The sequence below is a fragment of the Zosterops lateralis genome, assembly GCF_965231275.1.
Source record: "Zosterops lateralis genome assembly, chromosome: 6".
In the NCBI taxonomy this organism is placed as follows: Eukaryota; Metazoa; Chordata; class Aves; order Passeriformes; family Zosteropidae; genus Zosterops; species Zosterops lateralis.
In genome coordinates, this window is record NC_139761.1 from 14,054,190 (window position 1) to 14,072,382 (window position 18,193).

At 35.6% G+C, this 18,193-nt stretch overlaps 1 protein-coding gene across 2 annotated transcripts in view; it reads left to right on the top strand.

The window, feature by feature from the left end:
• Window positions 1-18,193, top strand: part of ATG2B (autophagy related 2B) — a gene marked incomplete at its 5' end in the record, with an annotated part of 45,506 nt that overhangs the window by 14,897 nt on the left and 12,416 nt on the right. The window contains 19 exons of one of the 2 annotated variants that reach the window (XM_083863018.1): window positions 997-1,270; window positions 2,372-2,477; window positions 3,515-3,707; window positions 3,887-4,029; window positions 5,123-5,280; window positions 5,533-5,705; window positions 6,016-6,166; window positions 6,991-7,190; window positions 7,960-8,040; window positions 9,722-9,828; window positions 10,096-10,188; window positions 10,976-11,046; window positions 12,055-12,131; window positions 12,356-12,526; window positions 12,990-13,131; window positions 13,842-14,044; window positions 14,944-15,170; window positions 15,806-15,914; window positions 17,539-17,733. In XM_083863018.1, coding sequence (XP_083719144.1) covers window positions 997-1,270; window positions 2,372-2,477; window positions 3,515-3,707; window positions 3,887-4,029; window positions 5,123-5,280; window positions 5,533-5,705; window positions 6,016-6,166; window positions 6,991-7,190; window positions 7,960-8,040; window positions 9,722-9,828; window positions 10,096-10,188; window positions 10,976-11,046; window positions 12,055-12,131; window positions 12,356-12,526; window positions 12,990-13,131; window positions 13,842-14,044; window positions 14,944-15,170; window positions 15,806-15,914; window positions 17,539-17,733 — 2,874 coding nt within the window. The remainder of the gene's footprint in view (window positions 1-996; window positions 1,271-2,371; window positions 2,478-3,514; window positions 3,708-3,886; window positions 4,030-5,122; window positions 5,281-5,532; window positions 5,706-6,015; window positions 6,167-6,990; window positions 7,191-7,959; window positions 8,041-9,721; window positions 9,829-10,095; window positions 10,189-10,975; window positions 11,047-12,054; window positions 12,132-12,355; window positions 12,527-12,989; window positions 13,132-13,841; window positions 14,045-14,943; window positions 15,171-15,805; window positions 15,915-17,538; window positions 17,734-18,193) is intronic. The other variant, XM_083863019.1, reaches the window with a different exon arrangement.

An 18,193-nucleotide genomic window follows, 5' to 3' on the forward strand; every position in this document is an offset into this window, starting at 1 on the left:
TAAGTTCTCAGCTTCTTGAAGCAAGGAGAACTGGTCAAAAAAGAGTAATCTTGACTGACTTCTCTTCCCTAATCTGTCCCATCATCATCTCCAGCAGGTGATATAAAGTATGGCTAACAATTCCACTTCTATGTTGAAATCTTTAGTTGTCACAAGCAGACTAGTTGCCTCTGCTTTTGGGGTAGATGACAGAGAGAATGGGGGGCATGTGCATTGCATTCCAGTGATCTGGGACCAACAGAAAGAAGTTGAGGCTTATTTGCCTTGGTTCGGGTTGTCACAATAGCATTAAACTTATAAACTTTTCTTAAAATACTTGAGGAATAATAAATGCAATTAATTGAGTTTCTGCACAGCCACAAAAATCTTCATCTAAGTTTATTGCTGCATTTACTGATTACAAAAAAATCAGCTTTCACAACTATTTAGGAGAATCTTTATTTTAAAAAAATGTAAGACATCAATCAGTTCTGTAAATATAATTGTCTTGCAAGTTTGATTCCTTTTAATCATCAACAAAAAGGGGAAGATATGAAGGATGTGAAAGTGACAGGAGCTGGACACTCTGACTTCCTGAAAGGGACAGATGCACATGTTTTTCAACAACAGCAATTTTTAAACAAGTGTCTGGGACACGGTATTTCCTAACTGCAGCTGAGTATTGTTTAGTACTCTCACTACCTAATTTAAGAGGAAAAAAAAAATGCAAAAATAGCTTGCTTTTTTTTTTTAAAGATTACTAATCTCTGCAAAAACTTGACTTCTAAGTAGAATCTTTACGACACCAATAACAGAAAAATATCCTAAGAGCAGTAGCAGTTGGTCTTGATGTGTTTTTTCTGTGATACATAAATATTTTTCATTTTCAGATATTGCATAATCAAAAGCTTTCCTCATAGTCACTTTTTATGCTATTTTCTCTAATTCAATGGGGTTTTTTGTTCACTCTGGTTTGTGTTTTGTGTTTTGTTTTTTGTTGTTTGTTTTTTTTTTTAGCATAAAGCATTTACTGAAGTCTTTCTGGATGATTCACATACTCCTGCAAACTGTAGAGTTTCAGTTCAAGTCACTGCCCCAGCATTAAATCTCTCTGTTCGCTTCCCAATACCTGATCTACGGTCAGATCAGGAAAGAGGACCATGGTTTAAGAAGTCACTTCAGAAGGAGATTCTTCATCTTGAATTTACAGATATGGAATTTAAAACTGAATTTCTAGGAGGGTCAACTCCAGAACAAGTTAAATTAGAGCTTACCTTTAAAGAGCTAACTGGTAAGAATGTTAATATTACATTCAAAAGTCCTTTTTTATTTTCCTAGGTACTGTGTAGTTGAGAGAAACTCCATATGAGAGGACCTATGCCAGGGAGTGTCTTCCCACCGAATTTTGGAGTAGATATGATACCTCTACTGTAGTCTTGTGTTCTGTACTAAGTACCAACATAAGTCGAAACAATACTACAAAGAGGAGAGACTGTATGTCTAGTTCTGGGCTCCTCAGTACAGGAAAGACAAGGAGCTTCTGGAGAGAGTCCAGTGGAGGCCACAAAGATAATGAGATAATTTCATATGATGAGAGGCTGCAGGAGCTGGGCCTGTTTGGTCTAGAGGAGACTGAGAGGGGATCTCATAATTAAATAAATATCTCAAAGACAGATGCCAAGAGGATGGCATCTTCAGTGGTGCCCAGAGACAGGACAAAGAGCAATGGCCATAAACCGAAACTCAAGAAATTTCACATTAACATGAGGAAGAACTTCTATATGTTGAGGGTGTCTGAGCACTAGAACAGGTGCCCAGGGAGGTCATGGAGTCTCCTTGTCTGGAGACATTGAGAACCCACCTTGGATGTGTTCCTCTGTAACCTGCTCTAGGTCACCCTGCCTTGGCAGAGGGGTTGGATTAGGTAATATCCAGAGGTCCTTTTCAACCCTAAAAGTGCTGTGATGCTGAGACTGATTCCCTAAATAACTATAACTGAAAAACTTTAATAATTTCATGCCTCTAATATCTTTTAAAGTAATAAATCTATGAGACTGGTTGATATTTGCAATCTTCTCTGCTGTCTCATTTTGTGTATTTAATCAAGGCTGTGACAACATAGAGTGATGCTATGAATGTAAATACAGATATCTATGTATTAGAAAATCTGATTTTCTAACTACTGCTAGCTAGAAAATAATGTGAAATAATTTTTGTATCTAAAAATTAATATTAATTGTTTGGAAGAAGAGATGACAAACTTTGCCTAAGTAGCTTAGTAAGTAGCATCGACTAGTTAGTCTTGTTAGACTCCAGCCTAAGAAGAGTGGCTAACCTGAAGTTAGCAGTTCTCATTCCTCTGTTAATTTCTAAAACATCTCTTTCTGTTCAGGTTCATTTGAAGAAGCTAATGCAGAAACACCAGTCAAATTTTTTCAGGTGTCAGGTGGCACAGATGGAGATATGACATCATCATCAGACAATTTTGACTGGCCTCGGTAAAATAAATTTTCGTGGTTTTAATGTGGATTGATTAAATTTTTATGAAGCACTGTTGTTTTTCTAATTTTAATCCACAATGCCTGTGTGGTAAATGACTGAAAATAATTTGCAAAGAAAGAGTATGTAACTATTGAAAAGACCCCAAGAATTTATATAAAGAAACCCTGGAACTTCCACATTTATAATAATGCAACATGGTTTTTAATATATAATGGCTTCTGCATAGACTTGAGAGTAAATTTCAGTGCAAGTTAGGTAAATGATTAGAGACTTGAGACTTTTTCCATTTTTTTGCTTTACTTTTTCTTCAGCATTCATGACTGAATACCAAAAAGCCCATTCTAGCTGAGCTTTGCCTCAAAATAATATAAGCCATAAGAATAGTAAGAATAACTATATTGTGACTGAATTATTGCAGCTTATACCACATGTAAGGCAATACAGTACTTCAGACTTACTGAAGAGAAGAACCTGGCAGCTGAAGCATGTAATGAAATGTTTAAAGATGCAATTTTAAATTTGCTGCAGAATTTGCTGTGTACATTTTTTGCCACAAAATTCAATGGGTTTCTGACAGCAAGTTTATATGGACATTTTTTCTTTCATAATGGCTCAAATAAGTTTTTCTATAACAGTGTTTAAATGTAAGAGGCTACACTGTGCAGTGGAGTGTTTTTAATAGCTGTTAATGGTCTACTGAAACAAGCTTTATTTTGAGAGGGTGCTAGGTTTTTCTTACGTCTCCTATATGGTCACCTGATGGAGTTGAATAAAGCAGACACATAACATTTTCACCTGATGGTAGCTTTCGCATGTCCCTTTGTGTGTATAAGTTAGTTTTTTTTCTTAGTAGTATTGCTTTGGGTAATAAAATATGTTATTATCTAATGAGAAAGTCCCTGGACTTCTGAGCTATTTAATCTATATGTATTTAATGGCAAGCCAGTAGAACTAGTGGACATGTGACAGAACATAAATATAAACATGATAACCATCTCCAATTACTTATTCTGCATAACTTCTCCAATGTCAGGATTGTATTGAAAATAAACCCTCTGGCTGTGCACTCTATTCTGGAGAGGATAGCAGCTGAGGAGGAAGAAGGTGATAATAACTTTCAAGAGGAAGAAGAAGGAGGGTCTCATTCTTTGAAAGATGTCTGTGATATTAGAAGACCAGAGCCTTCTCCATTTTCTTCTCGTAGGGTCATGTTTGAAAATGAAGAGGTACTATAAAATTTTGTTATTGCTTTGTGCTTGTGATAGAAAAAATAATACCTTCTCACTACTTTACATGCAACTTCTGGCTTCCACTTATGATTTTTTTGGGGGGGGATTTTTTTGATTGTCTCTTTTTGTTGTTGTTTTGGTTGGGTTTTTTTAACTTAATTTTTTTTTTCTTTCAGATGGTGATGCCAGGAGATGTAGTTGAAATGACTGAGTTTCAGGATAAAACGATTAGCAATTCTCATTATGTACTGGAACTCATGTTACCAAACATTCACTTAACATTACCAAACAAAAGCTTTTATGAAAAACTTTACAATAGGCAAGTATAATTGTTTTGCTTGGTTATCATGACCTGTACTCTTAGTTCTGTGTCACTTTTGATAAAAGCAATTGTCTAAGCATGTATAGCAGGAACTCATTTGTATAGTTTATTTAAAACCACAAAGTGCTATATAAATATTTTTCCAAGTTAATATGGCACCATTGTGTCATGCATCTGATTGGTGCCATGGCAGCTGTCTGCTAAAAAGTGTTTGGCAGATTTTGTGAACAAAGAGTGAAGCTAAATAGTCTTTGGCTCTCATTGAATACTTTGTTCAGGTCTATGTGCATGGTTTCATTTTGCTCTAATCTTTCTGATTTCTTCTTTAAACAGATTATTATACTTAAAAAGTTGAGCTGAGTTTTATTCTTTCCATCTAAAAATCTAGAGCTTGCAAGGCAGTCAGAAAAAGCCCCCAAATCCAGTTTTGTAAGGCTTACAAATGTTTATAAAAATGTAGAGAAAGCAAGCCCAATTTACAGATGGGTGTTCACCATTTATTTGTTAGTTTGCTGTCTGAAAAACAACAAAATACTACTAGATTGTTACTGTGCTATGTAGTACGCCAGAGAGATGCTGGTCTATTTTAGTTTCTGATAGGTGTTACTTTACTATGAGTATTTTCACTTCCAAAGTGACAAAGCAGAACCTTCCTTTGAATATTCTGTTGGAATACTTCTGTACTGAATGTCATGCATATCTTTACCCTGACAGACACACTCCCTTGAAATCAAAAGAATGAATATTTCCTGCAACTTAGTTGAAAATTGATGTGATCAAAATAGGGGTTTCTCAACACCCCCTCCAATCTGCTGAGCTAATAGATACCTACTTATAGAGGCTTTTGTGTCACTGTCACATGTTAGACTTTGATATGTGCATGCCATAATTACAGAATAGAAGTTACTTCTATTTTTTATTGCTTTTACTCATGAATATATTATTGTTTCTTGTGCTCTTGAAATTTTCTCTATCTTGTTTATGGATATCTTATTATATAAAGTCTGCAAAGGAATTATGCTAGATTGACTTAATACAAAATGGGAATATAGTAATATATTTTGTGTACTGATAATGTATTTCTTCCTAGGATCAGCAATGATTTATTGTTGTGGGAACCCACAGCTCCATCTCCTGTAGAAACATTTGAAAACCTTTCTTATGGGGTTGGACTGTCTGTGGCCAGCCAGCTCATCAACACCTTCAGTAAAGACAGCTTTAGTCAATTTAAATCTGCAGTTCATTATGGTAATACACTTGATAAATCATCTAGAACTATAGTGCTTTAGAAGCATAATTGGCTGAAGTGATTAAGGTGTTAGTGGAAAGATTTTGTGAACTTACGGGAAAACATAAACCAAGAAAAAAAAAAGGTAGATTACTGTTTAATTGGGTAAAATAAGTGTGAAATTGAATTGCATTACCAATGAGAAACAACGAGTTATTGGCATAATATGTGTACTAGCTGGAGAATGAGTTGTTCTTCATTTTATCTTTTAGATGATGAAAGTGGATCTGAGGAAGAAACACTGCAGTATTATTCCACTGTTGATCCGAGCTATCGTTCGCGCAGGAGGAAAAAGCTTGACTCACAGAATAAGAACTCACAGAGCTTTCTGTCTGTTCTGCTAAATGTGACACATGGATTAGTGTCAATATTCACAGATGTAAAGGTGAGGCACTGGGGCTGGAACAATTTTTTTGTTGCTTTGACTGTGGAACCCCTTCATGCTGTATGCACTTACCTGGAAGGAGGTAGTGTTTTAAACCGTTATTCTGTAATCTTTATACTGCTGTAATTAGGCAGTAATGCAGCACAGTATTTTGCAAATTCTGTTTACTTTGCTTCTGCTTCTATGTGAGAATAATGGAAATGCAAGCAGGAAAACATGTATTGGTAGCTAGTGTTGTGTTAGTTTAGACTGCCTAAATGCAGCAAACTGTTAGCAAACAATAATTTTATCTATTCTATTCTTCCTTCAGCAGGATGATGGAAATACACTGGAAGGAAAATATGGCGAGTTTTGGTTTGAATTCAACAGTGGTTCCCTTTTTAGTGTGACTAAATACGAAGGCTTTGAGGACAGACACTATGTTTGTGTCCATTCTAGCAGTCTCAATTTATATCATCAAGGTAAGGATGGGATTGAGGTGGCTTTGGGACTAAATTTGAAATTAACTAAGCTTGAAGCTTTTTAGGAACAAGGCTGTATTTTTTTTCTCTGTCATAGTGTATCATTTGGCACAACGAATATAATTTATGGCTAATGTTTCTAAGTACTACAGTAATGCAACTTCATTATAGCTGTATTTAGTTACACTTTAGCTCCAACTTTCCAGACAACTGCCAGTCTTTAAAGATACTGCAAATCCTCTGGCAAATTAGCTGTACAGCCTATTCTTTATTATGAAAATACACCCTTCCTACATGTTATTGGTAGTTTAATTGAAAAAGCTACAGATTACCAGTGGCTCCTGTGTTTTTTTGTGAATAGCTAGTTGTAGTCCACAGGTGAAGAATTTTGACTGTGTTGTGTATGTCTGTAGCAGTTAAACCCTTTGATTTCCCCCTCAGATGCCTCTGAATCAGTGGTACTCATGTTTCTGTGCAAGGCTAAGTTATTGTGTGTTTAGATGTTAGCCTGGCACTCTCTCATAAAATGAAGAGGAAACATATGTTCCTCCATGTAACCTGTAGGAGATTTCTGTGCTTTATTCCAACTTTGCTATTTTGTTGGGCAAATAAAAAACTCAATCCTTAATAGCCACATTGAAGATTGCAGCTGGAACTGTGGTTTTAAATATTGAATCACCCATAACCTTCCCTTCACAGCTCTTGGTTGTGCATGACTAACTTTGGTAATTAAAGTAATTTTGTAGGCATTAAGCATAAAAAGCATTTTCCTTAATACTTCATCAGTAACAGCTTTGGTAATTCATTCCAAAATCCCTTTGCAGGTTTGGTAGATGGAGTCGTCCCTTCCTCTGAAGTGCGACTGCCCAGCACGATACGGCCCCATTGGTTAGAGCCTACCATTTGTTTCTCTGAAGAAGATGGTCTTAGTAGGACTACTTCAGATGGTGTAGGGGTGGATAGCCCAAGTATGCTGACTGTTGCAGTCAAAATCCAGTCGGATAAAATAGAGAGCAATACAAAGGTTAGTGTTATTTGTACTTTCATAAGTTATCTCAGTTTGTATGGAAGCTTCTAGACATGGAGTTAGAAGGGTTGTAGATGAAGAAACCATATAGTTCTAATACACTCATTTTCAAACTATAATTTTCTGTTAGAATCTTTTGGATAGGTTATAAAGTTTAAGCAGCAGCTTAATTTACTAATTCTTCCAATACTTCACTTTGATGATTATGCTATTTCTTTATTGAATGCATTTTTTGAATAGTTGACCTCTTTTGTTTGTTTTTATGGAGTTTCTCTGGGCAACTATAGAGTTACACTGCAGTTAACTAGCAGTGTCATTTAATAGGCAGCCTTTGCTTACCTATTTGGAATGGTACTGGTAAATGACAGTAGCAATCATTAGGCTGAAAGATGACGTCTTAGCTTAGTGGTACAAACTAGTTGGTTGAGTTATCTAAAGAAGGGTTCTGTAGACCAGCAAAATGTGGGGATTCAATTTCCTCACATGAGCTACTTTGGGATAATACTCCTGGTAATTTGTGCTGAATTCCAGAGTTAGTGTACCGGCAGCCTTCCTTCCCACCACCACCACAAAGCTGCCATTTCTACACTATCCTGTTGGAAAAAGTATGGTACTGTGTTATCCAGGGTTTGTGTATTGGGAAGCAGGGTTTTTCTGGACACCAGGAGGTTTTGTGGAGCAGAAGGATGACACTGTTTCATAGTCTAGGTGTGAAATAGTTACATGTGTTTCCTTATAAGCCAGGTCTTGCAACTTTGTTGTGCAGGAATTTCTGGTCGCTGTTGGACTACGAGGAGCCACCCTTCAGCACCGAGTGCTGCCTTCAGGTTTAAGCTGGCATGAACAGGTTAGGTTGCTACAGTTTCCTTGACTACATCTTCAATTTCATTGCCCTAACTATCAAGCTAAATCTTGATTGAAAACCTTGATGTTGGGCCGTGCTGTATTATTATACTCTGCTCTTGAAAGTGTTATTATTTCTTTCCTATTTCTCTTTGAGACCATTGACAGATGATAATCTTTTAAATTATTTCTTGTCTATTCACTTGATTCCTCTCATCATCCTAACTTTCTGCCCATAACATGTCAGGGTGGCTCTTTCGGGGGAGTTTACTTCATTGTGTCGGGGTTTTGGGTTTTGTTTAAAAGTCAGATGAAAAATCTCCAATACAATTCAAGTACACAAATAATCCTGAAGTTAAAAATACCCTCAAAACCAGCAAACATGCTATTTGCAGTTCTGAAAGCATTTCTGTATTTTTCCCTTCTGCTGACTTCATCGCTCAAGTCTCATTTCTCAGTTGTACATTTCCTGTTTTGTATTTGCTGGAATAGCAGTACTGGAGGACTTCAGTGAGGCAGTGAGCAGCAGTTTACGCAAACATTTCTGAATGAGAAGGATGTAGTCATAGGTGTGGATGCAGGGATAGAGCACTGCAGCCAGGGCTGAGCCCCTTGGTCTGTGTGTGTGCTCACGAGGCAGCACATGCCATTCGCATAGGAGCAGTGTTGTTGAATGTACCTGTCCCATACTGGATTACAGATAGTAACCCTTGACACTCAAGCTTCTCCTGTTTATCCTCCAGTCTGTATAATATACTGATTTTTATGTGCATTGTTACTGTATAACTATGTGGAGCTGAACTTGGGACTTTGGACTCTGCTGTGCTTTATTTTCTCCTCAGCATAATATTCTTGTGGGTTTGTGTAGCCTGCTTTACACCATGTTGCTTCTTTGCTCTATGAAGTTTTCCTCAAGTAAAATACCCAAGTGCATCACAGGCAATATTTTCTGGAGGGGGAGGGATCAAATAAAAAAATGTCCAAAGAGGTAGTAAGAAGAAAAAAATTAAAAGACTAGCAGTAATGGTATACCCCAGGCTTAGAATATTTTAACAACTTTTTTTAGTGTAACATATTGTAGAGGGAACTATGACAGATCTTCTAGAGGAGTATAACAGCTAGTTTTATGCTGTAGTACATGAAAAAGCTGTTTACACAATGAATGGGCACATGGTTCTGAGTGTATTTCCCACGCCCACTTGAAGATAATTTGCACAATGTAGAGGGTTACAAGAAAAGTGAACTTTTCAGAGAGAGAGCAAGGAAAATGCAAACACTGTAATAACAGCTACAAAGAGGGATGGATAAGACTATATATTTGGGCAGTGTTTTAAAAAGCATTATCAAGCTCTGTTACAAGGAGCCACTTGAGTGTATGTGGATTGGGCTTTTCCATACCTTTGAGGTTTTTTTTTTTGTTTGTTTGTTTTTTTGTTTGTTTTGTTTTTTTGTTTTGTTTTGTTTGTTTGTGTTTGTTTGTTTTTTGTGTTGCTTTCATTCCATGCTCCTCTCTATAAAGATATTGAGTAAGCATCATTAAATATCTGAGACTGTTCACACCTTTTTCTTCTACTAATCTAACATTTCATTGTCATACCTGTTACAGAGTTTCTCTTCTGTGATGTGTAGTTAGTTGTTTGTTAATTTAATAGATATTGAAATATTAATATGTTTGTGATTTTTAGATTTTATATTTTTTGAATATTTCTGATGAGCCTGTTCTGGGATATAATCCTCCAGCTACAATTACAACTTTTCATGTCCATCTGTGGAGTTGTGCTCTTGATTACAGGTAAGTAAAACGCAAGTGTGTCACTTGGCACTGCAACTATGTACTTACTGTTCAGGAATGTTCAAGTTTGCATACTATAAATAGTATTTATGTAGGCACTTTTGAAAAATGTACTTAACAGAAATCCCTTAACTGGAAGGAATTTAAAGTAGGATATGACTTGCCTAGGTCTGGGAAGATGGAATTGGGTAATCTATCACGCTTTGAGTGAACTTCCAGATAGGTACAGAGCACTAATTTGTTTTTTTTTTGTTTGTTTGTTATTAGGCCCTTGTTTTTGCCAGTCAGATCTCTACTTACTGTTGAAACTTTCAGCATTTCCAGCAGTGTTGCTGTAGATAAATCCTCTTCTACTCTCAGGTATGATTTAGATGATTGTGAATCATGTAAGCTCCTGTACAACTTGTAATGCCTATCTGCTTTTTTGGCCTCAGAAGCATTAATGTTGTGTAAATGACTACACTGGTTTCCATCTTCTGAAATACAATTTGGTCACATGTAATCCTTCTGTTTTATTAGGTTAAATAATTTTGTTTGTTTATACTTTTTAGTTGGATTGTTTCCTTTTTACAACAAGCAGTTCTGCATTTTTAATAAGATTGGAATGCCCTGAAATGAAGTTATGCCTATTTTATGTATTAGTAAGACCTTAAGATTTCTTATAATACGTTACTTGGAGACAGTGTATTAACTAATTGAATATTTAATGACTAATGAAAATATCTGTAACTTCAGCTCAACATTCATTCTGTTTTACCTGTTTTGTTGTGAAATATCTATGAAGTTGCTTGTTTTTATTGATAAAACCTTTTAAGTGACGTTAGAAACAAATGTTCTGTTAACTTCATTAAGAAGAGGAAAAGACAGAAATAGAAACAAGTGTTAAGGATTAAGGCATTATTTCCTATTCTAGGAAGGATCAAATATATAAATTGAAGTGTAAGAAGTATATAATTAGCAATTGGGAAAATATCTTAGAGTAGTTAATTGTCAATAGATGTGAGAATTAGGAAAGATTAAAGTGAAGAGTTTGGATTTATGCTAGGTATATTTGTGTTTTTAAATATTTTTTATACACTAATTTCTTTTGACTTACTAATTGCACAGCATTTCTCTTGCATTTTAATTTTATCTTGTTATCTCTTAGGATAATTTTAGATGAAGCTGCTTTGCATTTGTCTGACAAGTGCAACACTGTCATGGTGAACCTCCATAGAGGTAAGGATGCTTTAGATGTGACTAATCAATTGCAGAGCCTAAAAGCCAAACTTACAGGCATATTCAGTGTGTACAATGTTTATTGAGGAAGAGGACTGAGGAAATAAGGAGCAGCAAGTCAAGTATTAGAGGATAGTGCAATGTTGATAAAAATCTGAGCGCTCTGGTTTGGCTTTGTGGATCCAGAAGTATGTCAGAGAAAAGCATCTTGCGATTCTTTTAGTATCTTGTTACAGTTTATAACAGGTGTTTGTAAAAGCATATATTTAAAAACCTGGAGTTTCACAGAAAGAAATTTTCTTAGAAAAGAGATCTCATGAGATATATATTCTAAATAGCTGAAATTGGTTCATCTTGTTGAAATAGTTGAAAGGTGCTATATTATGGCACGGAGTTGTAGGTTCTGAAAAGAATCATACCAGCTGGGTTGCTCTCATTGAAATAATAATGGTAATAACCTTTAAAGACTGAGGGATTTGAATCAATATTGAACAAATGAGTTGGAGAAATAATGTAAAACCTTTTGCCCACAAATGTGTATTTAACTTAGGTAAGAGATCTCTAATAGAGGCACAGTAAAGGTATGCCTGTTTTGTTTTAACAGCAAAAGAGGACAATGTTATTCATAGCACTGAATGATTAGTGCAATATGAACATGTGTTCTCTCTCACTTCAGCTAGAAAACTGCTTGAATGTTTAGTCATTCAGCTTCTGTGTGCCTTATTTTCTGTAACTCACACAGATGGGATGAAGATAGGTATCTTTAAAGATTACAGTGCACACAGATGATGGTAGTGGGAGTGATACATTGGACTGAAAAGATTCAAGTTCTTGATTTGAGTAGCTGAAACTTGAACTCTGAAAGTAATCCTCATCAAAGAAGGAAATGCAGAGATGTAAAGGGTTTTGATTCCTTTACAGGTCATGCTGGTTTTGATGGTTTTATAACTACAGGTATATAGGATTTTGCTATTTTCTTAATATTTCTTTAAAATTATCATATTTCAGATTATGTTCGTGTTATGGATATGGGACTGCTGGAACTAACCATTACAGCAGTAAAATCTGATTCTGAGGGAGAAAGGGTAAGTATTCAATCACAAACAAACTAAAATGTAAAATCTTCATGAGAGATTGTGATTTGAAAATTACTGTATTACACTTAAAGAAGGGTTTTCAGTTTACTTGTATTTTTTTAACTACTTTTTTGACTAGTTAAGTAATATAAAAACAACTGTGTGTATGCCATTTCTATGGAACTTGAGGATAATTTGAAGTTTATTCTTGTTTTTTCATTGTTGCTATCTAGACTAAACCACGTTTTGAGCTGCACTGTTCCAGTGATGTAATCCATATCCGTACCTGCTCTGATTCATGTGCTGCACTAATGAATCTCATACAATATATTGCAAGTTATGGTGATTTACATCCGCCTGCTAAGACAGAGGTCAAACGTGGAGTTAGCAAGCCAAAAATGAAGGTATAGAATGGCAAAATGATAGCAACCTAACTTTCTGCTTCTTGGTACTATATTTTAATCCCTGTTCCATTTACAAATAATATGAGATTTTCTGCAAAGAAACTAACAAATTGTATCTAATTTAAATTATATTTCAGAGTTAAAATAATATTTTTTTCTGCTTTGGTCACTAAATATTTTAAAACATTACTATGTTCACCTCTTATACTTTATTCTTATCTAAAGAAGAAAATTCCAGGGCATATGTGAACTGTCCAGGCACTCTGATGACTAAATACCCTGAACCATAATGTTCTAACCTACTTTATGAATGATCCAGCTTGGTGTTTCAGATCACTTGACTATTTAACAAGTTAAGGTATTTTTTCACAGTTTAAGAGCTGTGAATCAAGCTGTTCTAGCAGAATCTTTTTTGACATTTGTTGGTTTTGAGATGTAACTATGTACAGTTTCTCTCTTACAGGTAGAGACCTTTAGCCAACCATCTTCCCACGGACCAGGCCTTGCTGAGTCAGAGCAGCAGATTTTACGGGATTTGATGAGTGATGCAATGGAAGAAATTGAGACTCAGCAGACTGCTTCTGCCATGAAGCAAGAGTCTAATGGTAAGAATCCTCTGAAGGCCTAACTACATTTAAAGTACAACTTTTCTGGAAAGAAAGAGGAATTGGAAGTTTTGTGTATGTAGAGATACTGCAATGAAAATGGAAGCAGATACTTAGGATGTCTGAAATCTTCAAACTATGGAACGTATTCTTTCTTTTAATAATAGTAATGCAGAAGTACTTTGAAGTTCTAGTCAAATGCACATTCCTGAGGTACTGAGAGCAGCAGGGAGGAAGACCTCTTTTGTGTATGAGGGAGGTCCAGGAAGATGGTGCAGTTCCAAGTCACAGGAGGAACTAGCTATAAAGAATTTTTTCAATCAGCGGATAGAACAAGATAGTTAATTTTTATCACAGGATTATGGCTTCTGTATCATGGCCAGAGTGTAACTGAGGTTTAAATTTGATAAGGATTTTGTGCTGCAAGTAGATTTCTATTCCATTACTATTTTCATAATGTCTGGTCGTCTTTTCTGTGGTGGAAGGTGAGCAGTCACTGTATAACTGAAAGTTTTTGATGCTGTGGTCTTACTACCAGAATGAGAAACTTGAGAATTATACATTATTTATAGTAGGAATTTATTCAAGATGTAATGGGCAAATTTCCTTGATACAATTGAAGTTACAAACATTAGTTTATCTAATTTTCATATTTTGTAACAATTTTAACACTGAAACATGTGTTTTTTCCACTCTCCTTCAACTCCCAGGAGTTTTGGATGACAAATCTCAAACTCAGGAACCATCTTGCTCAGATCTCTTCCTGTTTCCAGATGAAAGTGGAAATGTCTCACAAGAACCAAGTCCCACTTACGCTTCATTCACTCATCACCTGATAAGTGAGGCCATGGGAGATGTTCCAGCAGAAAGTGATGATTTCTGCATTCTTTTTGCTCCTAAAGTTGCTGTTGCTGTAAGATCCTTTGAAAATACTTTTAAAAATCCATATATAAACTGAATTAGAGAAAAGCCCATGTAAAACCTGGAGAAATAAGATATCATAGATTTCTGTGATTGCTTAGTGATGCTTTTCTGTTTGAAAGGAATTCATGCATTGTTACTGTTAGGAATGAGTGCAAATATTTTCAAATAGATACAATTTTTCTATATCTCAGCACTATGTCATTGTTCTCTCATCTAATGCTATATTGAGCTATATTGGCAGTTTTCCTACATTTTAATCATTGTCGTATCAACTTACAATAATGGCATAGTTAGGAAAAAATATGTCAAGCAAAAACCAGCATTTATCAAAACAGCAGCTTTGCATATCTTCTAATCTTTTGTTCATTTCTCTCTTAATCTAAGCTCTCAGTATTTCTGAGGACCTAAGGTCCTTGCCAAACCCCAAGGAAAAGCTCGTGTGTTGCTTTGCACCAATATCTGTCCTCTGCATGTTGTCTGGTGGTATTCTTCATAATAGACAGAAGCAGTTCCTGGGTCCCTGATTAGAAGCTTCATTTTCCCAGTTATAACTGAGCTTGTTTGTTTCCAAAAGTGCTAATAGGATAGCCTGGGATCTTCTGTGGTTTTCTGTTTGCTTTCAACTAGTACTTAATTTTGTTTATAGTTTGGGTGGGGAAGTTTCTTGTTTTGGTTTGGGTTTTTTTATTGTTGTTTTTAACTACATTACAGCTTCTACTTTTTTCATATGCTTTTGTCTGTAGTTTATAAGAAACACTTCTAAACTGATCATGTCTTGTATAGTCTTCAGAAGGCAATACAGAAAAGTTTTCGTAGGAAGGAATTAGACATCTCAATAAAGAAAGCAGATTTGACCTTCTCAATGCTATATGCTTTTTTTTTAATTAGGAAAAAGAGGAAGAGCCAGTTATAAAAATAATGGTTGATGATGCAATTATCATAAAGGAAAATCATTTCAGTCAACCTATAAAAAAAACGGATACAAGCAAAGCTCCCCTTCATTTTCCTGTTCCTCTGGTACGCTATGTTGTAAAGGAAATATCTCTTATTTGGCATCTTTATGGTGGAAGGGATTTTGGGACTGCACCACCAACTTCTCCAGCTAAAAGTTTCATGTAAGTGTTTGATCTAATTATGTGGGTTAGAAAAGTTAGAACTACTTTATATTCTTTTGATTTGGAGTAATCTTATTGTTCAATCTCAAGTCTCCCTTGCTTTCTTCTTGGCTCTCTTCTCATGAGGAATCAATCATAGAATGGTTTGGGTTGGAAGGGATCTTAAAGATCATCTAGATTCTTATTCAGTTCAACTCCACACATCAGAGTGTATTTTTCTTGTGTCAACCTGGACAAGCTGGGTTTGATTTTGCTGGTTCTTGGAGTGGGGTGGAGGGATGGATTTTGTTTTAGAGTAACATTAGTAGTTAAGTTTTCCTAAAGAGATAGGACTTATGGAGCATAAGAGTCAGATTTACAGGATATCAAGTGAGCTAGAGAATAAAACTATTGCAGCTAAAATTAAGAAAATGTTTTATGAGTGTTAATTTGATGGGATACATGCTCCTGGCATTCTGCTTAGCTGTGTATTACCTGAGCAAAAAGAAATTATTTGGTTAACAGTAACGTAATTTCATTTTTTTTTTTTTTATGCAATTAAAATAGTAAGAAGTTACATCCAATGCATTTAGGTTTTGGATTAACAGTGAGAACTTTAATCTGCAAAAGTGTATTTTTCCTTTTTATTTCCCCAGAAGTCCCCATAGTTCTCCTTCTCATACACCAACGAGGCATGGACGGAATACAGCATCTGGAGGAAGAGGAAGAAACCCAGACTTCCTAATGGAAATACAGTTAAGCAAGGTGAGTAACAGAAACATCTTCAGCCATGACTTCTGTGTGTGGCTATCTTTACAAGTTATACTCCTTTGATAACACTTTTCCATTAGAGTTCTGTGCTATTTCTTTCTAAGCAATCACTTTGATGGTGATGAAGGTAGAATTTGTTCAACAAAAGCTGCTAGTATTAGCATAGCATTTACTTGCTGCATAAGCTTGTTTCTAAAGATGGAGTATATCCATCACAGTATTCTTAAAAGTTCTTGTTTATTATAACCAAGAGTTGCAACTGCTGTTCTGCTTTTCTCTCTTCAGTTCCATTCTGAGTAGGGACACCTGTTATGAAATAAAGTGTTCTAACAAAATAAGCGAGATAAATCTGTTGAGAATATTCAGCTTATGAGTTTGATAACTGGATACAAAATAATATGTAGTTATATCAGAGTATTGTTTCTGTGTTTCTCCTAACATATTTAGCACCCTTCAGGCATAAGTATCTTACTATTGTTTTTAAGCCTGTGCTTAGCTCTAACATAGGAACTAATTGTAGGGTTTTTTAGTGTTGTGAATAATATTTGTAAGGAAATAAACATATTTCATGTTATATGGATCAATAACAGAATCTTTTTAAAATAAGATGTTTTCAAACATTTCCATAAACATGAAAGGCACTACATAAAAATAAAGGCCTTTTTATAGTCTGTGTGCATTTCTAAAACTCAAGATTCATCCCATTAGTACTTCAAGCTTGCCAGTACTTAAGGTAGCCTTTTCTAGAAAAAACATGACATTGCAATAAAAAAGAGGGAAAAGGAAAGCATTTAACATTCCACCTGGAAAACTTCATATGTAGAATTATAGCCATCTCTCAGTTTGCAGATCTTTAACGACAGTTGGTGTTAGCACTGAAGCTGTGTAAAGGTTTATTCCCCTACTTGGACCCCTAATTCGGTACAAGGCTAAATAGTAATGTTTACAGCAATGGAGGAGAATAAAAGGTGTCAATGAAGGAGAATAAATGTGTCACAAGCGGTGTGGTCTGGGAGCTCAGCGCGGGGCCGGCAGGGGCCGCTGTGTGCGCTCAGCAGCGTTCCACTGCCGGCCGGGCGGCGGCCGCGTTTGGGGAGCAGGGCAGGGCTCGTGGGTCAGCACAGCTGGAAATGAGAGAGCCACTTGAGAAGTCAATTGGTAGGGAAGAAACAAATTTTCTTAAGTATTAGAGGGTGCAAGACTCAAGAACGGCAAGATTGTCTGGTACAGGCTTCACTATGAAGTGAGAAAGATGTCAGGATTGAGAGGAAAAAGCTGAGTCGATGTTAAAAAAAAGTGAATTTCATTCCTTATCTTATAACTGACTGTTTGTTTTAGCTTGAATTTGCATACTAAAATACAAACATGTACTCTACTGGAATCGGAAGATTTCTACTGCAAAATATGTAAAAATCTGAATAGTGTTCAGAAATCTTAGTGGTATTTCTGTAAATTTAAAATAGTAGACAGCTTTAGAAGTTCTTATCTGTAATATACTTCCCTGATTTTTGTTTATTTTTAAAATTTTTTATTGTTTATTTTTTTAAAGAACTACTCTGCTGTTAAATGGTGTTTTTCAATGAAACTGATTATAGTGGTTTTCTTTCCCTTTTAAAAGGTAAAATTCCAGCATGAGGTGTATCCTCCAGGTGGTGCAGATGGTGAATCCTGTCTGTTGGAGCAGCCAGTGTCACGACAAGTTTTTATTGTTCAGGACCTGGAGATCAGAGATCGCTTAGCTACATCACAAATGAATAAATTTCTCTATCTCTACTGCAGTAAAGAGATGCCCAGAAAAGCGCATTCAAACATGGTATAGCTATGAAGTGTTAATTTCTTACAATTACAGTGGTTGAATTATCATTGTGGGGGCCATGTGCACTTCTTAATCTTGCAGAAGCAGAAACATGAGTTTGTGGAACACTGAAGTAATATAATTTGTTGATAGTTATTTGCTTTACTCTTTGTGGATATTAAGACTAATTCAAAAGTCAGTTTGAATGTCAGCATGTCAGGTATTAATGGGTTTGAGACTGTTTGTTAGTTAAAAAGTAGATGTGCAGGAAAAACTTTGGTAGCTTTCACAATTTGGTATTGAGCAAATGTCTGCTTGTATCATTGATGAAACTTTTCACAGCACATCCAAATTTGTATTTTTATGGTATACAGTAATCTTACTGGTTCTGTCAAGGATTTTATAATTTTTTGAGGGGTTTCTTTTAACTGTTTTTTTATAACATTTGGCGTAGGTTTTTATTCAATATGGTAATTAC